At 33.0% G+C, this 17,745-nt stretch overlaps 1 protein-coding gene across 1 annotated transcript; it reads right to left on the reverse strand.

The window, feature by feature from the left end:
- Positions 1-144: 144 nt before the first annotated feature.
- Positions 145-12,982, reverse strand: LOTGIDRAFT_150955 (hypothetical protein). Its single transcript, XM_009065998.1, has 2 exons — positions 12,838-12,982; positions 145-1,409 (listed from the first exon to the last, which is right to left on the reverse strand). Exon 2 carries the CDS (start codon positions 1,260-1,262, stop codon positions 357-359), a length of 906 nt encoding a protein of 301 aa, XP_009064246.1. The 5' UTR covers positions 1,263-1,409; positions 12,838-12,982; the 3' UTR covers positions 145-356.
- Between the last annotated feature and the right edge of the window lie 4,763 nt (positions 12,983-17,745).

Raw genomic sequence — 17,745 nt, forward strand, 5'->3', positions numbered from 1 at the left:
TACCGTCAACACATACCTATACAACCAGTCCATTTTATTTTCAAAGGTATGAAAGGTATCGCATTTAGAGGGTTTAGCTTATCACTCAATTCGGTGTGAATATTGGTCAATCTATATAAAAATGAAATAGACATGTATCAGTATATGACTTGATTTATTAACATTTTCCTTTTCGTTTAGATGTTCATATTGGAACATTTGAATGCATATCCTTTTATCCCCTTAAATGCATTGTTTTAAAGTATCCAGATGAGCAAATACATGTATATCTTTGTTGGACTATAATAGGAGCACATTCCTACTTTAATTCCTATATAAATACGTCAATAAAAAACAAATACAGCTTATTTGCGTCATCATAACATTCCCACCCAATGTGGCGGATAATAGTCTGATTTTTCATATTGCTTATCAAGCCACGTATCATTTTTAGGAAAATTTTTAAAATAAACTGTTTTTCCACCAGCCAGCCACGCACCCCACCACCCAAACGTACCAGTAGTCACTATATTATGATCACACAATGACAATACAGCCAGATCCACGACATGCGATCCTCGTACAATTTTTACATCTGGCATTTGTAAATATTTTTTACACCAATTTATATCATCAGACACAACAATAAAACTCACAGAGCCAAGAGTATGTCTAAAATAGCCCATAGAGCGGTTTAAATATCCTATATCTGCAACATTGTAGCCACGTTTGATCTGACGCAATGAATTCATGTCTCCTCTTCTAACGTGAACACCAATCAATGGTTTATATCTAGGGGGCAGTAACTGTTTTGCCTCTTTTATAATGTGTGGAAGGAACTGAAACTCTTTTCTCAAAGTTTGGGTTACATTTACAAAGTATTTCCAAGACTGGAAATAGCCATTTAATGTCCAATTGTAATGAGTTGAAATATTATGAATTCGTGTATCATATTTTCCTGCTGCCTTTTCTGAAAATCTTCTGGAATTGTTTAGCTTTTTAATAACTCGTATGGAGCTATTGAAAATTGAGGTTATACTTGCAATATGACGATCAACTACTGGCATGTAGCGATGTTTGTCTGCTATTCCTATTAGTGATGCTAGACGGAACAGTTCATTTCCAAGACGACCTGAATCAAAATTGGCAAGAATATAATGTTCTTTTAAGATAGGAGGTGGTGTTGATGGCAAAGTAGTTGGTTTTAACGAGGTTCGTTGAACACGATTATTATCAGGTTGCACATCACTATTGAAACGTGGATAACTAAAAGCCTGTTCCATTCTTAAAAATATTGTTAACCACAACACAAGCCATAATAGAATAAAGAGCTTTCCTCTCCACTTTCTATACCGACGATACATAGCAGTTGTAAAACAAACATTCTGTGCTGTAACATCTTTGAGTTTTATACCGGAAACAGCAACATCCTGAAAAATACAAATATAAGACAATTATAATAAATAACAACATTATTGTCAACACGGTGGTGTGTAAAATAACTTGAAACACATTAACAAGATAGTGTTTAAAATAATATCCCGAAAACATCAATTAGATGGTGTTTACAATACATTATAATCAAAGAAATGATCCTAATGGTAATATATGTTAAAACCTAAAATAATCAACAAGACAGTGTTTAAAACATAATATAACCTAAATTATCAACAAGATGGTGTTTAAAACATAATATAACCTAAATTATCAACAAGACAGTGTTTAAAACATAATATAACCTAAATTATCAACAAGATGGTGTTTAAAACATAATATAACCTAAATTATCAACAAGACAGTGTTTAAAACATAATATAACCTAAATTATCAACAAGATGGTGTTTAAAACATAATTATTAAGGTAAATTATCACATCTAATGTATATACAGTTTATTATAAAAGCTAGCAATACATGTCGTACAATACATATTCACTCGAGTGTAAGATGTCGGCGTCTGTCTGCCTGGTCACGTGAGTGAAGCTCGTGCATGAAATATACTTCAATGAGCATGCGCAGCCTACATTCATAGTAGACGTTCTGCCCAGTCTGATAGCAGACGACACATTCAATATATTAACATTGATTATATTATTCTTTTTTTTTTTTTTTTTTTTTTTTTAAGCACGACAAGAAATTTAAAACAAAAATTTCAAATGCAAAATATATCATAAAAATAATTATTTTTGTCTTTTTAAAATAATAAAATATTGGTTTGTATTTTTAGTATATACAATACAATACAGTGATTATACCATTCACAATCTGAGTACTATCATTGAATTTGACTATTCTCAAGTTCTCGGGGATTATTCTGCCCCATAATATCACAGAATAACATCACAAATAATATGAATGATCTAAGGATAGACTCACATTCATTGGGATTATTATGCCCACACAAAATATCATGCCTAGAACATGTCACTTGGCATCATTCCACTGTTAAGAACCTTTAGCAAAGAGCTACCGGAAGCCCCCTGTTTGGTCATTGAATTGGCTAACTGTTGGTCTCCAGCGCACCATCGAATAGTTTTAACTTCCTTCAAACGCAGACTTTCCTGTATAGCAGCAATGTCAACGCGCAAACGTTTATCATCAACAAGCTTTGTACTGTGCACTGCTTCTACAACACCTTTATTGTCAATAACTGCAATGATTTGGATGGTTTTATCTCGTAAATGAAGTATTTCTTCTAAAAGCATTCTATATTAATACGCGCTTTCTAAACCTTCTTGGAGACTTAAGGCCTCGGCTGCTATCGTTGACCGTACCACCCTTTTTATTTTGTTGGCGTTCCAGCGGAGGGGGCAGCATCTTTATCTCATATTGACCAAACTAGTGACCTATTTTCTTGCAAAATATTATGAGTGAAAAATTCATACGAGTTTTGATGAATTTCAAACTCATAAGTTAAATCCCAAAAATGTTGTCATGTAAATTATCAAGTGTACAATATTAAGTTATGTTCAAATTTCAAACGTCTACATTTATTAGATCATGAAATATTCAGTTTCACGTTAAAAGCTTTCGGTTTTACGGAAATGGAAAATTACGCACAGTTACTATAGAAGTCAGTACAGAATATTCAAATTTTAAAAAGCGCAATTTTGTTATATACCATTGGAAGGAGGATATAATGCGTAAAGAGGATATGAAAGAAAACTTGTTATAATATTTAACATAAAAACAGGACACGTGACAGAGCTCTTTTAATTTAAAAAGCGCGATTTTCAATAGGTTGTAAAACCGGAAGTTTACATTGCAGGCAATTGTGAAGATGTCAAAGGATAGATCTCGTCAGAGGCAATAACTTATGTGCAGGTCACAAGGTCACCAATGGTCAAGATCACGAGATACGGGCCTTATAATATTTCACAATTACTTAAAAAATAAAACCGGATATCAAAGAAAAGCAAAATCTTAATTCAAAAATCTCTTTCCTGAGATGTGTTTACAATCGATTGAAGATTACATAGACATCAAAATTACACACACTTGATTACCCCCTAAAGCCCCAGTTTTCGTTTTCGGCTGACCTATTACTTTCGGATCGGATTTTTTTATATCTTAACATGGGCAACTCTAGTTAAATGCAAAAAGAATTTTTCAAATATCTTCAATTTTACAAGCAAATAACGTTAAAACCGGAAGCGATATCTAAATTTTGAAAATTGAGTTCGTAATCAAATTGTCTATCCATCTGTACGTTTCATATCGATCGAATTAAAATTGTAGTAGTTAGAAAAACTTCAAATTTTAAAATCAAAATGTCAGCAACAAAATTCAAAATGTTAAAATTCTTAATTGCTATCCTTTAGAACTAAGTTTAAAGTACTTTACTTTAAAAGTCCTATCAAAATCAGATCAAAATCAGATCAAAATTAGAGCCGTTATTTGGCAAAAACTGGAAAAATTTGCTTTCGTCTTATGTCATTTCTTGTTTTAAAAAATGCGTCAAATTATATTCACCCTTATTACTTTCACGGGTTTTATAACGAAATCGAAATGGTAGTTAAAAAGTTTCTAATTTTGAAAATTCATATCACACATTTTTTAGCGAAATTTTTATTAAATTTTGACCAAATTTTCGATTTATCGTCTAATTTTTCTGATTGCTTTGAAATTATTGGTTGTAAAACACATTACAACAGAAAACAAATTGGTGCTGAAAATACAACATTTGATCGCGTCACAAAACGCAAACACCGGAGAAGGCGTAAATTTGATTGGCTAAAGCAGGTTAGGTCAAAAGGTTCATTTAACGATTTATCAAGGCTCCGGTCGTCAGACCCTACTGTGAAGTAGCCATACTAAAAAATAAAAACCATTTTAAACAAAAACGAAAATCTTACTCAATTCTTTACCGTACATATTAATCAAAATATATGATGGCACGCTGCTCTCGTTTTATTTACGTTCGCAAACAAAGCGTCATAACGAGTGATTTGTTTTGATTGGCTGAAATTTGAATCCAATACAGTAGATTGGACACTATTTATCTATGAATAGGTAATTTTTCCCACTTGTATTACCACAGTCTCAAGGAAATATGACAAATGGGGGCGTGGTTTGGACACGATGTAGACAGTGTTAAACGAGCAAAGATCGATTCATTTGGCAAATTAACTGATAGATTGATATCCTGATATCTCTAATTAATTCTGTCTACTAACTGTATATATTATACATGCCTTGTTAATAATACTGGTGGAACCAAAATAATTGCATCGTTAGCCACATTTTATTTTAACTATTTTTTCTTGATTAAGATTATTATATGAACAATCATATGCAATCTATCATCCAAATTAAATGATCAAGTTTAAATGTTTACAAGTATTGGTCAAATCTTTTGATTTTTGGGCAATGGGTATGATTTTCCCCAGATATACAGACCAAGGGCGACCCTGATACTTCGTGAAGCTGGACTACTAGTAAATTGGATCCATTCTGATCAGCTGCCACAACCACTGATCTAAAACTATCGTCTCTAACTAGCCAACTCAATTCCAGCATAGGTAGAGATGTTACCTTCGGATTCGTCAAACCGGTTTCCCTCAGTCAGTAATGTAGGTCTGAGTTGGCTGGCATTGTAAAAAGGTCTAGTCGATGGGATAATAAACCGAGGCCCCGTGTGCTGTACTGAGCAAGTTTAAGATCCCTCGAAAATTGGAAATGAAAAAAATTCTAATTCCGCTGTCCTGGCGAAATTTTTCTCATTGCACACTGCATGGTGTTGCACGTCTTTATTAGCCCAACTAGGTGCAGAATCAGTTGGATGTGAAATTTATTTTATTTCCAACTAGCTTACAGATTATTATACCATATCAGTGAGCAACCATTGATCTAAACCATCGTGTCCAACAGTACTGGCTACGATAGCACGATGGCAGTAAGCCACCATTGGTTTAAAACTTTTACGGAGCCATAACAGGGCGATTATATAGTTTCAAATAATTCTGTTTCAGTGTTAGATTCTGGAAGAAAGTCCTTGCAGAGCAAAGACACCAACTGTGGAAAGAATTGATTTATAGAATTATTTATCTTCAATAGTATAACCTAATTCGATTGACCTTTTTTCACTAAAATCTATCAATCTAAGAAACCTTTCACTTACACCACTGATTTCCCATCATGAGGAATTACGAGGAGTAACAGTTTTACTACAAATATTATAACCCGGTAGTTCAACCCAAAAATTCTGCAACGAAACCTTTCAAGATTATATAACTTCATACTAGTACATAGTAGTCAAGATTACAAGAGAAACTGAGCATCTTTTTTCATATGACAAAACCATCACAGAGGCCGATACAAATGAAAACTGCTAATACTAATATGATGAATCACAAGTTGTCGAACCGAATGGATTGGAATTGGAGGAATAGTGGATAACATCAGCACAATCTAAAATTAGGCAATATGGCATTGGAAGTTATATATTTAAACGAAGATAATAGTGACGATTATTATTCCATTCATCAGCTTGTTTGTTACCAATTCCAAAGTCTATGATACATAATACTCGACTATTTTGGTGCAATTTATCTTCAATATGTACGGTTTGTGTTTAATGGAGGTTGGAAGAGAAAGATTCTATGACAGTAAGAATAAATGGGAAAAAATAACCTGAACGCGCACACCGTTCAATTAAAATTTCCCTCTGTCAACATTAGCCTACCCAGATGCAGAATCAGTTGATTTCAAAGCCATAATTTGAAACCAGTGATTCAAAAATATCCACAAATGATATCCCCTTACAATATAAAAATAAGTCTACCTGGACATCAATATTTCCATCGCTCTTACTTGTACTGAAACGTTTTATTCCTTATTAGTATCTGTGACATCGGCCATCATTATTTATTATTGTTAAAACACATTCACTTTATCGGTATCATAGTCTTTATCAGACCCCACTTGTTCACATCAACTTAAGCTAACGTATTGATACTCATTAATAGAGCGTTAATGTTTCTAGCTTTTCATGTCAACTCGTCTTTATATTTCCTCATATTCTTCAATAATTGATAAAGAAAATCCCAGTATCGTATAGCATTGGATTAAATATTTTATAACCTGCTATTTGATAAAGAGCCTCGTGATGTACAAAATATTTACATATAGCTGGAAGCAACAAAAGGTATTCAGCATCCGGATTGATTTCAATCATGATCAAATTTTCAATTTAACCTTTCCTTTCATCACGGGATGTGTTCCTTAATCGTACAGTATCACAAACCTTCAGGATATTGCGATATATATCTTATTATTTTTTTCATGTGGGTTATTTTGTTTCATGATGCCAATAATCAATGTTGATCGCTTCAAGTGATTCTCATTTAACTTATCAAGAAGATAACAATAGTAATGTTTCTAGTTATTATAGATGTTTCAATAAACGAACTCAGTAATTACTATGGTTACCTTTGAATTAACCTGTATGCTTTCAATATACATCTTTAACATACTGATAGACTTTATCACGAGTTAAAATCAAAATAGAACATTTAAAAGTAAGTAAAACACTATGGGATTCAAAATCACGACTCGAACAAACTACACAAAATTCGTATAGTAGAACATTTAATAACTGTCTTTTGTTATATAATATTAACAAAATAAATCATACCTTCAATATGGAAATACAAGATGAATTCCATTATCTTGAACAATGTTTCTTAATTATAAGAAGCCTTGTAATGTAGTAAACCGTCGCCATGCTAATAGGAATATAAGATGAGAACTGGCAGCATCTAACAGTTTATTCTGGCTTTTAATACTCAATAGGTTGTCAGATGAAGTCATTGAAGCGAGCAATTCCTATAGAAAATATCACTTTCTGTCTGCCAAGCACTAATCGATTTAATATTATGTTTTATTCACATACAGGATAGGCTCGTTTTCCACTTTTCACTTGTGAGAGCGATAATTAAAACCGTCAGTCTTGATATTTTGTTTAAGAAAGTGGACAAAATACATGTTTTCAGATAGAATATATTCTAAAATACATGTTTTCAGATAGAATATATTCTAAAATACATGTTTTCAGATAGAATATATTCTGTGTTTGTAAGTATAAACAAATACAATACAATATTGTTTTTAAAAGAAGGAACAATTGTTTTTAAAAGAAGGAACAAAGTCCTTCAATTTCATTATAAATGTTGTACCCACTGTAGTACGTATGGTATACACAATTCAGACTGTTATTAACATGTGTTTCGACACGTTAATCTGCAAGGATTAAAGGTTCTGTTGTAATTTGGGACAGGTATTGGTTAATTCAAGAGAATAATTAAAATTTTTAGATATCGTATTTATATTCATATTTATATTAACCGAAGTATTAACATTAGACAAAGTAAATTAACATCGTTAAAGGTAGTTAATATATACTGCTAACATAAATTATTTCAATTCCATGCACAAAGCATATGACAATACATCGATATGGCGTCACGATATTGTCTTAGAAAGGGAGAGGTAGAGGGAGGAAGACAAGTCAATTTAGTCTTTGTTTCTACGTTTCTACGAGAAATCCAGATTTATCAAATATCATTGTTAATAACTTTCCGATTCTTGCGAAAAATCAACGAATGGATTCCGTGATTAACAAGGTCAATTATGTTAAGTCAAAAAGACAACCCAAAAATTTGAGAAGTATATTAACCAGACCAAAAAGAAAACTGCCAGGTACTTAAATCTAATGGCGAACTCATTAATGTGGTGTGGTTTATTTGATTGAAGGGTCATCTCATCTTTTCATTTTTCAACGGGCCAAATATTAATAGTGAAAGCTAACATGGCATGTGCAAGCAGGTTTGTTATATATGATATCACCTGTTGTGGATGAATGGACTGTGCATCGGCTGTACAAACAATTTGCGGAAAAGAATGGCCAAACACAAACAAAATATTCCGGGATCTCAAAATAAGAATGATCCCCCTGAGTGAGCACATTGATGTCTGTGCACGGGGCATAACCCCCAACGTTTTGGTATTTCCTTTCTACACTGTAAAAACAAGGTGTAATTATGCACCCAAATCGGTGTAATGTAAGGTGTAATTGAATGATTTTGAAATACACCTATGAGGTGTAAGTTAAAAACACCCCGATAGCACTTGATTTAGTGCACGAATACACTTATGAAGTGTTTACACCTTGTTCACAATCTAATTGGGGTAATCTTTGGGTTACACCTTCATGATTTATTACGTATTCTTTAAAACACTAGATATCGTGTAATGTTACGCTTATTTAAGTTCTTATTGTGCCCTAAGTGTAATTATACACCTAAAATTGTTAATCATTACACTGCTTCGTGTGTACCATTATTCATACCTTCAAGTGTTCATTTACACTAGAAATAGTGCTTCCTTCCCACAAAACACCTCAAATAGTGTCATCGAAAGTTGTCCCCCCTTGAACCACGATTACATGTTGACATCTGGATGTGTGTTATGTCGACATTCAAATGAATATTACGCCATTTCATTGGTTACATTTCATTGAGTTACATTTGGATAAAGAAGTGAGAATTTCCCCAATATGATTAAATACCGAACAGCACCCAAACATCAGTCGTATTTCATCAGTCGTTTGTCAGGTGGTTTCAAAGGCCGTAATTTTCCCACTAAAGTTCGGCCGAGTAGATTCCTGTCCCAGAATAAATGGCGCAAGGTAGATTTACAGCTCGGGACTCTAACTCATCAAGAATAGTGGACATGATGAAAGACGAAACAGCAGGTAATATGGCCATGATTTTAAATTTTCTCTTAATCAGTGTGATCATCAAATTTCATTTTAGCAGTCCAGAAAGGGCTCAATCGGTTTGATGTTGGTTCGATAAACATTTCTATTTGCTAATGTCTGAGCAAATTAAAAACGGTTTTTGTATGTGAATTGGAACTGCAGACTCAAAATAGTACTGTCAGTCTTAAAAGGTATTTGCGTTAATAAAAATATAAACATGAGCTCACATTATGTCAATTTTTGGCCAAAGTTTTGCATTTTTTGTTTGAAATTTCTTGGATCCAGGGAAATATTTTTATTTTCAATGTAAAGTTAAAATCAAATTTTTATCAACGTAAAGACATTCTGATGTAAGTCAAACAGTATTATTTCAAAAATATAGAAAATATTCAAAGAAAAACCCTTTGCTTTACTCACACTATAAGCCCAAATTGGCCAAATCACCAGGGATCTGTTTCTCAGCTCAGTTTGTGAAATATCTATCTTGGAGGGAACTGAAGTGTAATTTTTGTAATTTGAAGTTACAAAAATTCATGTATGATTAATCTAAACTTAAACAATAATATGCATGTGTTCTCTTTCAATTCAGAAAATATTAAGAATTTTATACTCTTATTGACCTATTTTGATGATTTAAATATATTGTATTTCAGGAAATTGCTTCATGAAACGATATATTTATTTGAGAGACTTGCAACTCCATCCATCTCCTTACGAAAAGGGAAACGGAAACCAGTATGACACAGAGATCAGAATATTCCAAACTTTAGACATACCAAAATGTAATAAAACTGCTACGATTACTAAAACCGCCGCAAGGAGTATATTAGAGTATATATATATGAAAAACATGATTTACGTTCTGCACTATTATTCAAAATTTTAAATTGGTTGACACTGTATCAATGTATACGTCATTGTTACTATACCTTGAAAATATGGAAACGTATAGATAAAACGTGTTGGCAGTAAATCTATCTATGTGCTATTTACTTATCTATATGTATAGTTAAAGTAGATCAATAACAACGTAACATATAGTTATATAATACTGCCAGCATATTTTAATTCCATATTTCAAGGCATAGTAACATTACAATACACAACGATATGACGTCATGATATTGTGATATGATTGATTTATTCCCATAAGTAAGCTGTTTTGGCTGGACAAGACCAAAACGTTGGGGGTAATGCCCCGTGCACAGACATCAATGTTTGGTTCTGATGGCATATATAACAAACATGCTTGCACATGTCAAAGTAGCTTTCACAGTAAATATTTGACCCGTTGAGAATTCAAAAGATGACCATTCAACCATCTATTCGCATAAACCACAGAGTTTACCTTTACATTAAGCACCTGGCAGTTTTTCCTTTTTTTTTTCTTTTTGATTTAACATAATTGACAATGATATTTGATAAAACTGGGTTTCTCGGGTTAAACGTAGAAACAAAGACTAGTGAATTTTCTTCCTTCAATTTTGGTTTGACTGTGCGCAATTCTTGTAGTGTTAATTGCTAAGCATTTCAAATTCCATCTGTGATCATGGATATTTCCTGTCCAAGAAAAGAAGCAAGATCATCTAGTAAATTTGAAACGATGGTACAAATGCGTTTGGCAAGGTTGTATAAAAGCGGTATTTTAGTACGTTTTGGATGACCTGAATCAAACTGAAGATGTTGTTTCGTATCTGTCGATTTATAGAAAATATCGGTTTCTATTATTTTTTCTTTTTGTACTTCAAGTATATCAAGGAATGATATTTGTGTGTTATTTTGTTCCAACGTGAACTCAATACTAAGATGAATCGTATTAATAATATTTTTGAAAGCATCCAATTCTGGTTCTGAATGGATCCAAGCTATGTAGAAATCTTTTCCACCAGTCCTCGAAATATTGTTTCATTTCACTGAATGTGATTTCGATTTTCGAAGCTATTTGCTCTTCCAGATAACTAATACAAGGTTTGTATATACTAATTGTTTATAGAATATACCATCTAGTATAACTATATTTAACGTTGTTATTGGTCTACTTTAACTTATTATTCTACTTTTGGCGGACCTCTTATTGGAATTTTATGTTTTTATATTATATAAAATGAAATTTCAATAGCTCTAACAAAAAATCAACATTACTCACCTTCAGTTTAACCATTCTTGCCGGCAGGTTCTTATATATGATTTGATTTTAATGTCAATTAAAAAAGTTAGTTATAACATTGATAACAGCTGTTGTTTTAAAATTTATAGCTTATGATTGACAATAGACGGTCTCGGGAGTACATCGCATGGGAATCGATTTGCAGCAACTGCCTCCATTGCAAAAACTACCATGACCGCAGATTTTAATTTAAAAAAATAATAATACCATATATCAGACACACCAACAACGATGACGACCAAAAATTTATTACAATTCATTAAAGACTAAAACATTGGTGCGACTGCAGTTCATTTTTTTTCAGAAATATTTTACCGACAGCATTTTATGCAGTATTGAAAACAAACAACATTGCTTAAGTTGCTTTCTGTATTATGAACATAGTATAATATATATAGATATAGTGAAGCCAAAAGTATATTTTTTATTAGTCCTATGTTAATATTCAGTTCAATCAAAGCTTCCAAAAGCGTTGTCTTTTATACATTTGAAAATAGTGGAAACTGGTTATGTTTATGTTTTTATGTTACCCGGACGAGCAATAATATCTTTACTCGACTATATATGGTCTCTTATCATTATTCAAATTTAAAGTACCAGGGGAATAAAAACATATCATCATATCAACTGTACTGTTTGTTCAACGCCACACGAGATATTATATAATGTGTATTGTAATTATCACAGAGAATCAAATTGAGTCTCAGTTGATTTTGATGAGAATAGATATCACTGCAGCAATGTTTTGTTAATTATCAATACATCTCGTTTTGTTAGTTTCTCTAAAAGCCTTCCTTAGGTACATACTTTTTAAATTGTATGTAAAATGAGTTAGAAACCATTGGCTTATGTTTGTGAAAAAATATGATCTTTTGATTCCTAACTTCTAGCCTACTATACTAGAACAGTGGGCAACTGAGAAGCCAAGATACAAGATACGGGACCTAGGTTTATTGTCCCATCTGAACGACAAGACGTTTTTTTCATGTCTGCCCTTCCGACCTGCATCACCGACAGGGGGAAAAATCCCAAGGTATTATCTCGACCTAGGCCGGGATTGAAAAACATTACCAAATTTAGTAACTTTAATTATTCAGCATTTGCAATTTCAAATTAAAAATCGATTTTCGTGCACTATCTTTTCAATTTACCGATAAGAACATCCCCTTTTAACAAATGTATTAATTATTCAGTCTACAAATCATAATAGGATACGTAATTATTTCTCATTTTTTTTTATTAACGATAATGAGTAGGACTAAGCAAGCCTCCTATTCCGAACATACAATTATTGAGAAAAAGTAATTCTAACGTGATAATTGTTATAAAATTCATAAGTAACTAAGATGGTAAAAACAAAACACTTATTCCACTAAAAAGTCTGATCTAAAACACCTCTCTCAAATTCATACATAAGTTATATGGTACATTACCGTTTCTCCAGAAGAATCATAATCCAGAAAAGCACCATTCTACACACACTGGTTAGTGAAAGATATTCCCAGATACGTCATTAACTTCATATTAAAGAAGTAAAGTAATTGACAAGATAATCGACATACAACAAAAGCTAAATCATGTCCTGTCTACCACGTTATATTCCCTAGTTTCCGCCTCAATTCTTATCACTTGGTCGATGGCTGGAATCTTAGTATAGTAACGTAATAAACTCAAGATAATTTGGTGTGCTGGAACGACTTTACACTAATAATGATTATAATGAAAATATTGATAGTCAATAGCCAACACATCGCAAACCAGTGAAATCTCACTAAAATAAATAATAAAAATCAATTTGTGTCAATTCATTATCATGGTGAAACAACATATACATGTTCTGCAGAGAAGGGTGTTACTAAGTTTAAATGGCTCAAAAGACAGCCATTGCTTTTGAATGTGCCAAATAGAACTAGACTTATTCGTCATTTAAAAGACCCCAAAATTAACCTTCTGACTGGGAATATTTCAGAGCAGGTCAAATATAGCGGCTTTTTGGAAAATCTTATCAATCGCTGAATTTAATACATCTGAACCACCTGCGGTTGGACGAGAGGCATTTGCAGACTATGATCCAGCGAAAAAATGCATCTAACCGTCGATCTGAACTACTTCAATTGTCGACTTGAACACATCTTTAGTTTTCTTAACGTAAGAATTATATTTTCTAAAAAGTAGTAATCCATCTTTAATTTGGCATGATGTTAGGAATCGAACAATTGTGTTATCAATCTACAGAGAAAACTTTAATGAACAAAATCTCAACCTGTCCTGTGATGGCACGCTATAAGAATAAAATAAAAGGAAATCTAATTGGAGAAAATTGAACTGATCAGAATAGAATCTAATGGGGTGGGAATGGCATCCATCACTAGTCTCTAACATTGATTCTTTCTTTCTTCTTCCAACCGAACACAGCAATGGAATGTTAAGCAACATAACTAAGTTAATTCTCAGACACAACACAATGACCGCGTTTCTGCTGGAACTTGAAAAGCTTCATTATCGGACTCTTTAACTTTATAGATGACTCGTTACTACAACATGGAACTGGAAATAACATGTACTACAAGCTCAACATGACATTTTTCAAATTTACTGGCTAATAAAAGGCATCGAGTCTGTACGCCCTGGGTACGTTCTTATCGGTCAGTTCCGATAAATTTGAAAACTTCGATTTACTTTTTCTACTTGTGCGAAAGAAAGCTTATTTTTTGTGGCAACATAAGTCGCGCTTATACAGGCAAGTTTCGTGGATAATTGCTTGAACAATTTACTAGACAACAAATTGCAGACTTATTTGATATCTATAAGTGAATAGCTTTAACAATATAAACTCTATGCAGATTGAAAAACGAGGACGAACAATGCATCAGGAAAACATGCGAGAAAATGGATTTTCTTCAAGGTGTAATCCAGTTTATATGTTTTCATTATATTGATGCCTTAATTCACTTAGTTGGTAACAATGGATTATCAGATGTTCACTGTTTGTAGCACACGGGGCTTTGGCTTATTGTTCAATCTGAACAACTAGGCGCTTTTTCCATGTCAGCCTCTCCTACCTACATCATTTATAGGGGAAGTAGGGTAGCTGTTCCTTAATCTTTAACAATACATTAACAAGAACCATTAAAATCTTACGTGCCGTATAGGCTACCACAATTTGGAGACAGGCCTCGAGGTTGTGATGTCAACTTTCTAACACATAAAAAGATTATGATCCTACTTACAAAAATAGAATTGATTTTCAGATCATAACTCAATTTCATGAAAAAAAATAATATTTTTCTAAAATGATTAAACTTGATTACACGTCTGAGTCGTTAGAAGTTTGGCAACACAAGTCTTATAATATTCTCTATTTATTGTGTTCTTAAACAGTGATCAATAAAAGATCTTGGGTAGTCTAGAAGAAGCGATAGTGAAAGATGTGAAAACTAATGATTTCACAACAAACAATGGCACCAATGAACTATAAATTATTCGCTTACCATAGGGTTAATACTACTAACAGTCTATGTGATATCAGTAATGAAGTATCAATAGAAGTTTTGAACGCCTATCGGTAATGATAATGGGTATCAGTTTTGGAAACTATGTTCAGAAGGCTATCAATAATGATAATGAGTATCAGTTTTGAAGACTGTTCAGAGAGCCTATCAGTAATGAAGTATAAGTACTAGTTTTGAAGACTATGTTCAGCCATCAGAATTAGTTTTGAAGACTGTGTCCAGAAAGCCTATCAGTAATTATAATGGGTTTCCGTCTTGAAGACTGTGTTCAGAACGTCTATCAGTAATAAAGTTTCTGTATCAGTTTTGAAGACTGTGTTCAGAACGCCTATCAGTAATGAAGTTTCTGTATCAGTTTTGAAGACTGTGTTCAGAACGCCTATCAGTAATAAAGTTTCTGTATCAGTTTTGAAGACTGTGTTCAGAAAGCCTATCAATAATGATAATGGGTATCAGTTTTGAAGACTGTGTTCAGAACGCCTATTAGTAATGAAGTTGCAGTATCTGTTTTGAAGACTGTGTTCAGAACGCCTATTAGTAATGGAGTATCAGTACCAGTTTTGAAGACTGTGTTCAGAAAGCCTATCAATAATGATAATGGGTATCAGTTTTGAAGACTGTGATCAGAACGCCTATCAGTAATAAAGTTTCTGTATCAGTTTTGAAGACTGTGTTCAGAACGCCTATCAGTAATGAAGTATCAGTACCAGTTTTGAAGACTGTGTTCAGAAAGCCTATCAGTAATGAAGTATCAGTACCAGTTTTGAAGACTATGTTCAGAACGCCTATCAGTAATGAAGTATCAATACCAGTTTTGAAGACTGTGTTCAGAAAGCCTATCAATAATGATAATGGGTATCAGTTTTGGAAACTATGTTCAGAAAGCCTATCAATAATGATAATGGGTATCAGTTTTGAAGACTGTGTTCAGAACGCCTATCAGTAATGAAGTATCAGTATCAGTTTTGAAGAGTATCTTCAGAAAGCCTATCAGTAATGATAATGAGTTTCAGTTTTACAGGCAATTACAAGACCTTCCACCAACAATCTTATTAACTCATCTTAAGCTATTAACAGAACGTCAAACCATTGCCATAACTTAAATAAGACAAGAAAATCTAATGGTTGGCGTAAGAGTTGTAGAATTTTGAACACTGAAGTCTCAGCATTTCATGATGATAACAATTCGACTGGCTCATTGCATATGGTTATCAATCAGTTGACATTTTAGAAAAACATTTATGTCGAAATTTCTATTTACACAATGATCACCTTGAAAAGACACGAAACTCAATTATCAAACAAACAATTATCTAGCAAGCGAAACAATGTTTTATTTAGGTTTGTCATAACCTATTTTTGTATCCATTTTGAATACATGTTTTTCAAACGGAAACAAAGAAGACTAACAACTGAAATCGATATATAACCCTTAGAAAATTGATAATGTGAGATGAATATCTATAAGTAGTAATCTAAATATAGAATTATACTAACAATAGTAATTATTATGATTATATTGAAAACCAAAAATCAATTCAAGTACGATTACGGCGTTGCTTCTCTATTTATTAAAGGAATGGCCTGAACATTTTTTAGTTTATCGATGTTTAAACAGAAAAAAATCTCTGTACGCTGTATAAATCCACATAGCAATTAACATTTTAACATAGCGCTAATGGACTGATACTAACAATAGAGACGTCCCCAAAACAGTCAATCAGCAATTGGTCATCCTATTTATAGTTTACTGTCTCACTGCCTGAAAGTTGACGGAGCGGCCACGTTGGAAATGCAATTATTGAAAGCAGACAGACTAGTTCGAAATAAGTCCAGAATTCATGATAATATGTTTGGAATTTGGAGTGTGCACATTCGAGGGAATTTCGAAAATACCGTCATCATTCAGGGAAGTGTCATTTCGGCTCCGTCAATCTAATTGAATAATTAAAGTAGTCTGTTATTGGGCGGAGCTTATATCTACATACTGTTTACACAGGCATAAAGAAATATCAAAACAGAACCTCAAACATGAATATATAATGAGCTACATCGTTCGGAAGGTGATGCATTCAATGAAACCTCTTCTTTCAACCAGGTATTGGATGGACTGATAATTATTGCACTGAAATGATTCATTAATAGCGACTGTGTCCATTTGCTGGTTAAAATTACAAAGACCGGTAACAAACTGTTATAAAAGAAATCTAAAAAAAAGTTCAGCTAATATGTTATATGAAAAAAAAAATGGAAACTGATACTGGGAAAAAATGTAAATCAATGGAATAAAGTGGCTTTACTACATGAAAACACCTTGCATCTGTACAATGGTTGAAATTGTTTATATGTTAATCCTCTCATCCTATTTAACCAGTTCGTCGGTTTGAGGTGGGAATAGACGATGTCCGGGGTCCGGTGCGGGATAATAGTTGCAGTAGAAAATAGTAGAACTAGTGAACACATGAGATACGGGTCCAGTCACGGTTCTGCTATTTTCTACTGAATCAATTTTTCTTTTAACAAACAGTATGATCCTGGCTAGTACACGCACATAGAAAAGAACTACTGTAGAGTAAGATGGACCACTTAGATTGAAATACCTCTAACTGTGATATGAATTGTGCCATATGGTATAGAAATCAAGAATCAATTAGAACATGATGACGTTTTGTTATTTTATGTGTTATGCATAATTAAAATGGCGTCCTATGAAAGAACAAAGTGTTTACCTTCTAAACAGCTCGTTCCTATTCTGAAACTACATGCATGTATACATTTTAGGGAGAAAGTTTCGACGGAACCAGTCTGGAAATAAGGCAATTACCATGT

Source organism: Lottia gigantea, assembly GCF_000327385.1.
Source record: "Lottia gigantea unplaced genomic scaffold LOTGIsca_72, whole genome shotgun sequence".
Classification (NCBI taxonomy): Eukaryota; Metazoa; Mollusca; class Gastropoda; family Lottiidae; genus Lottia; species Lottia gigantea.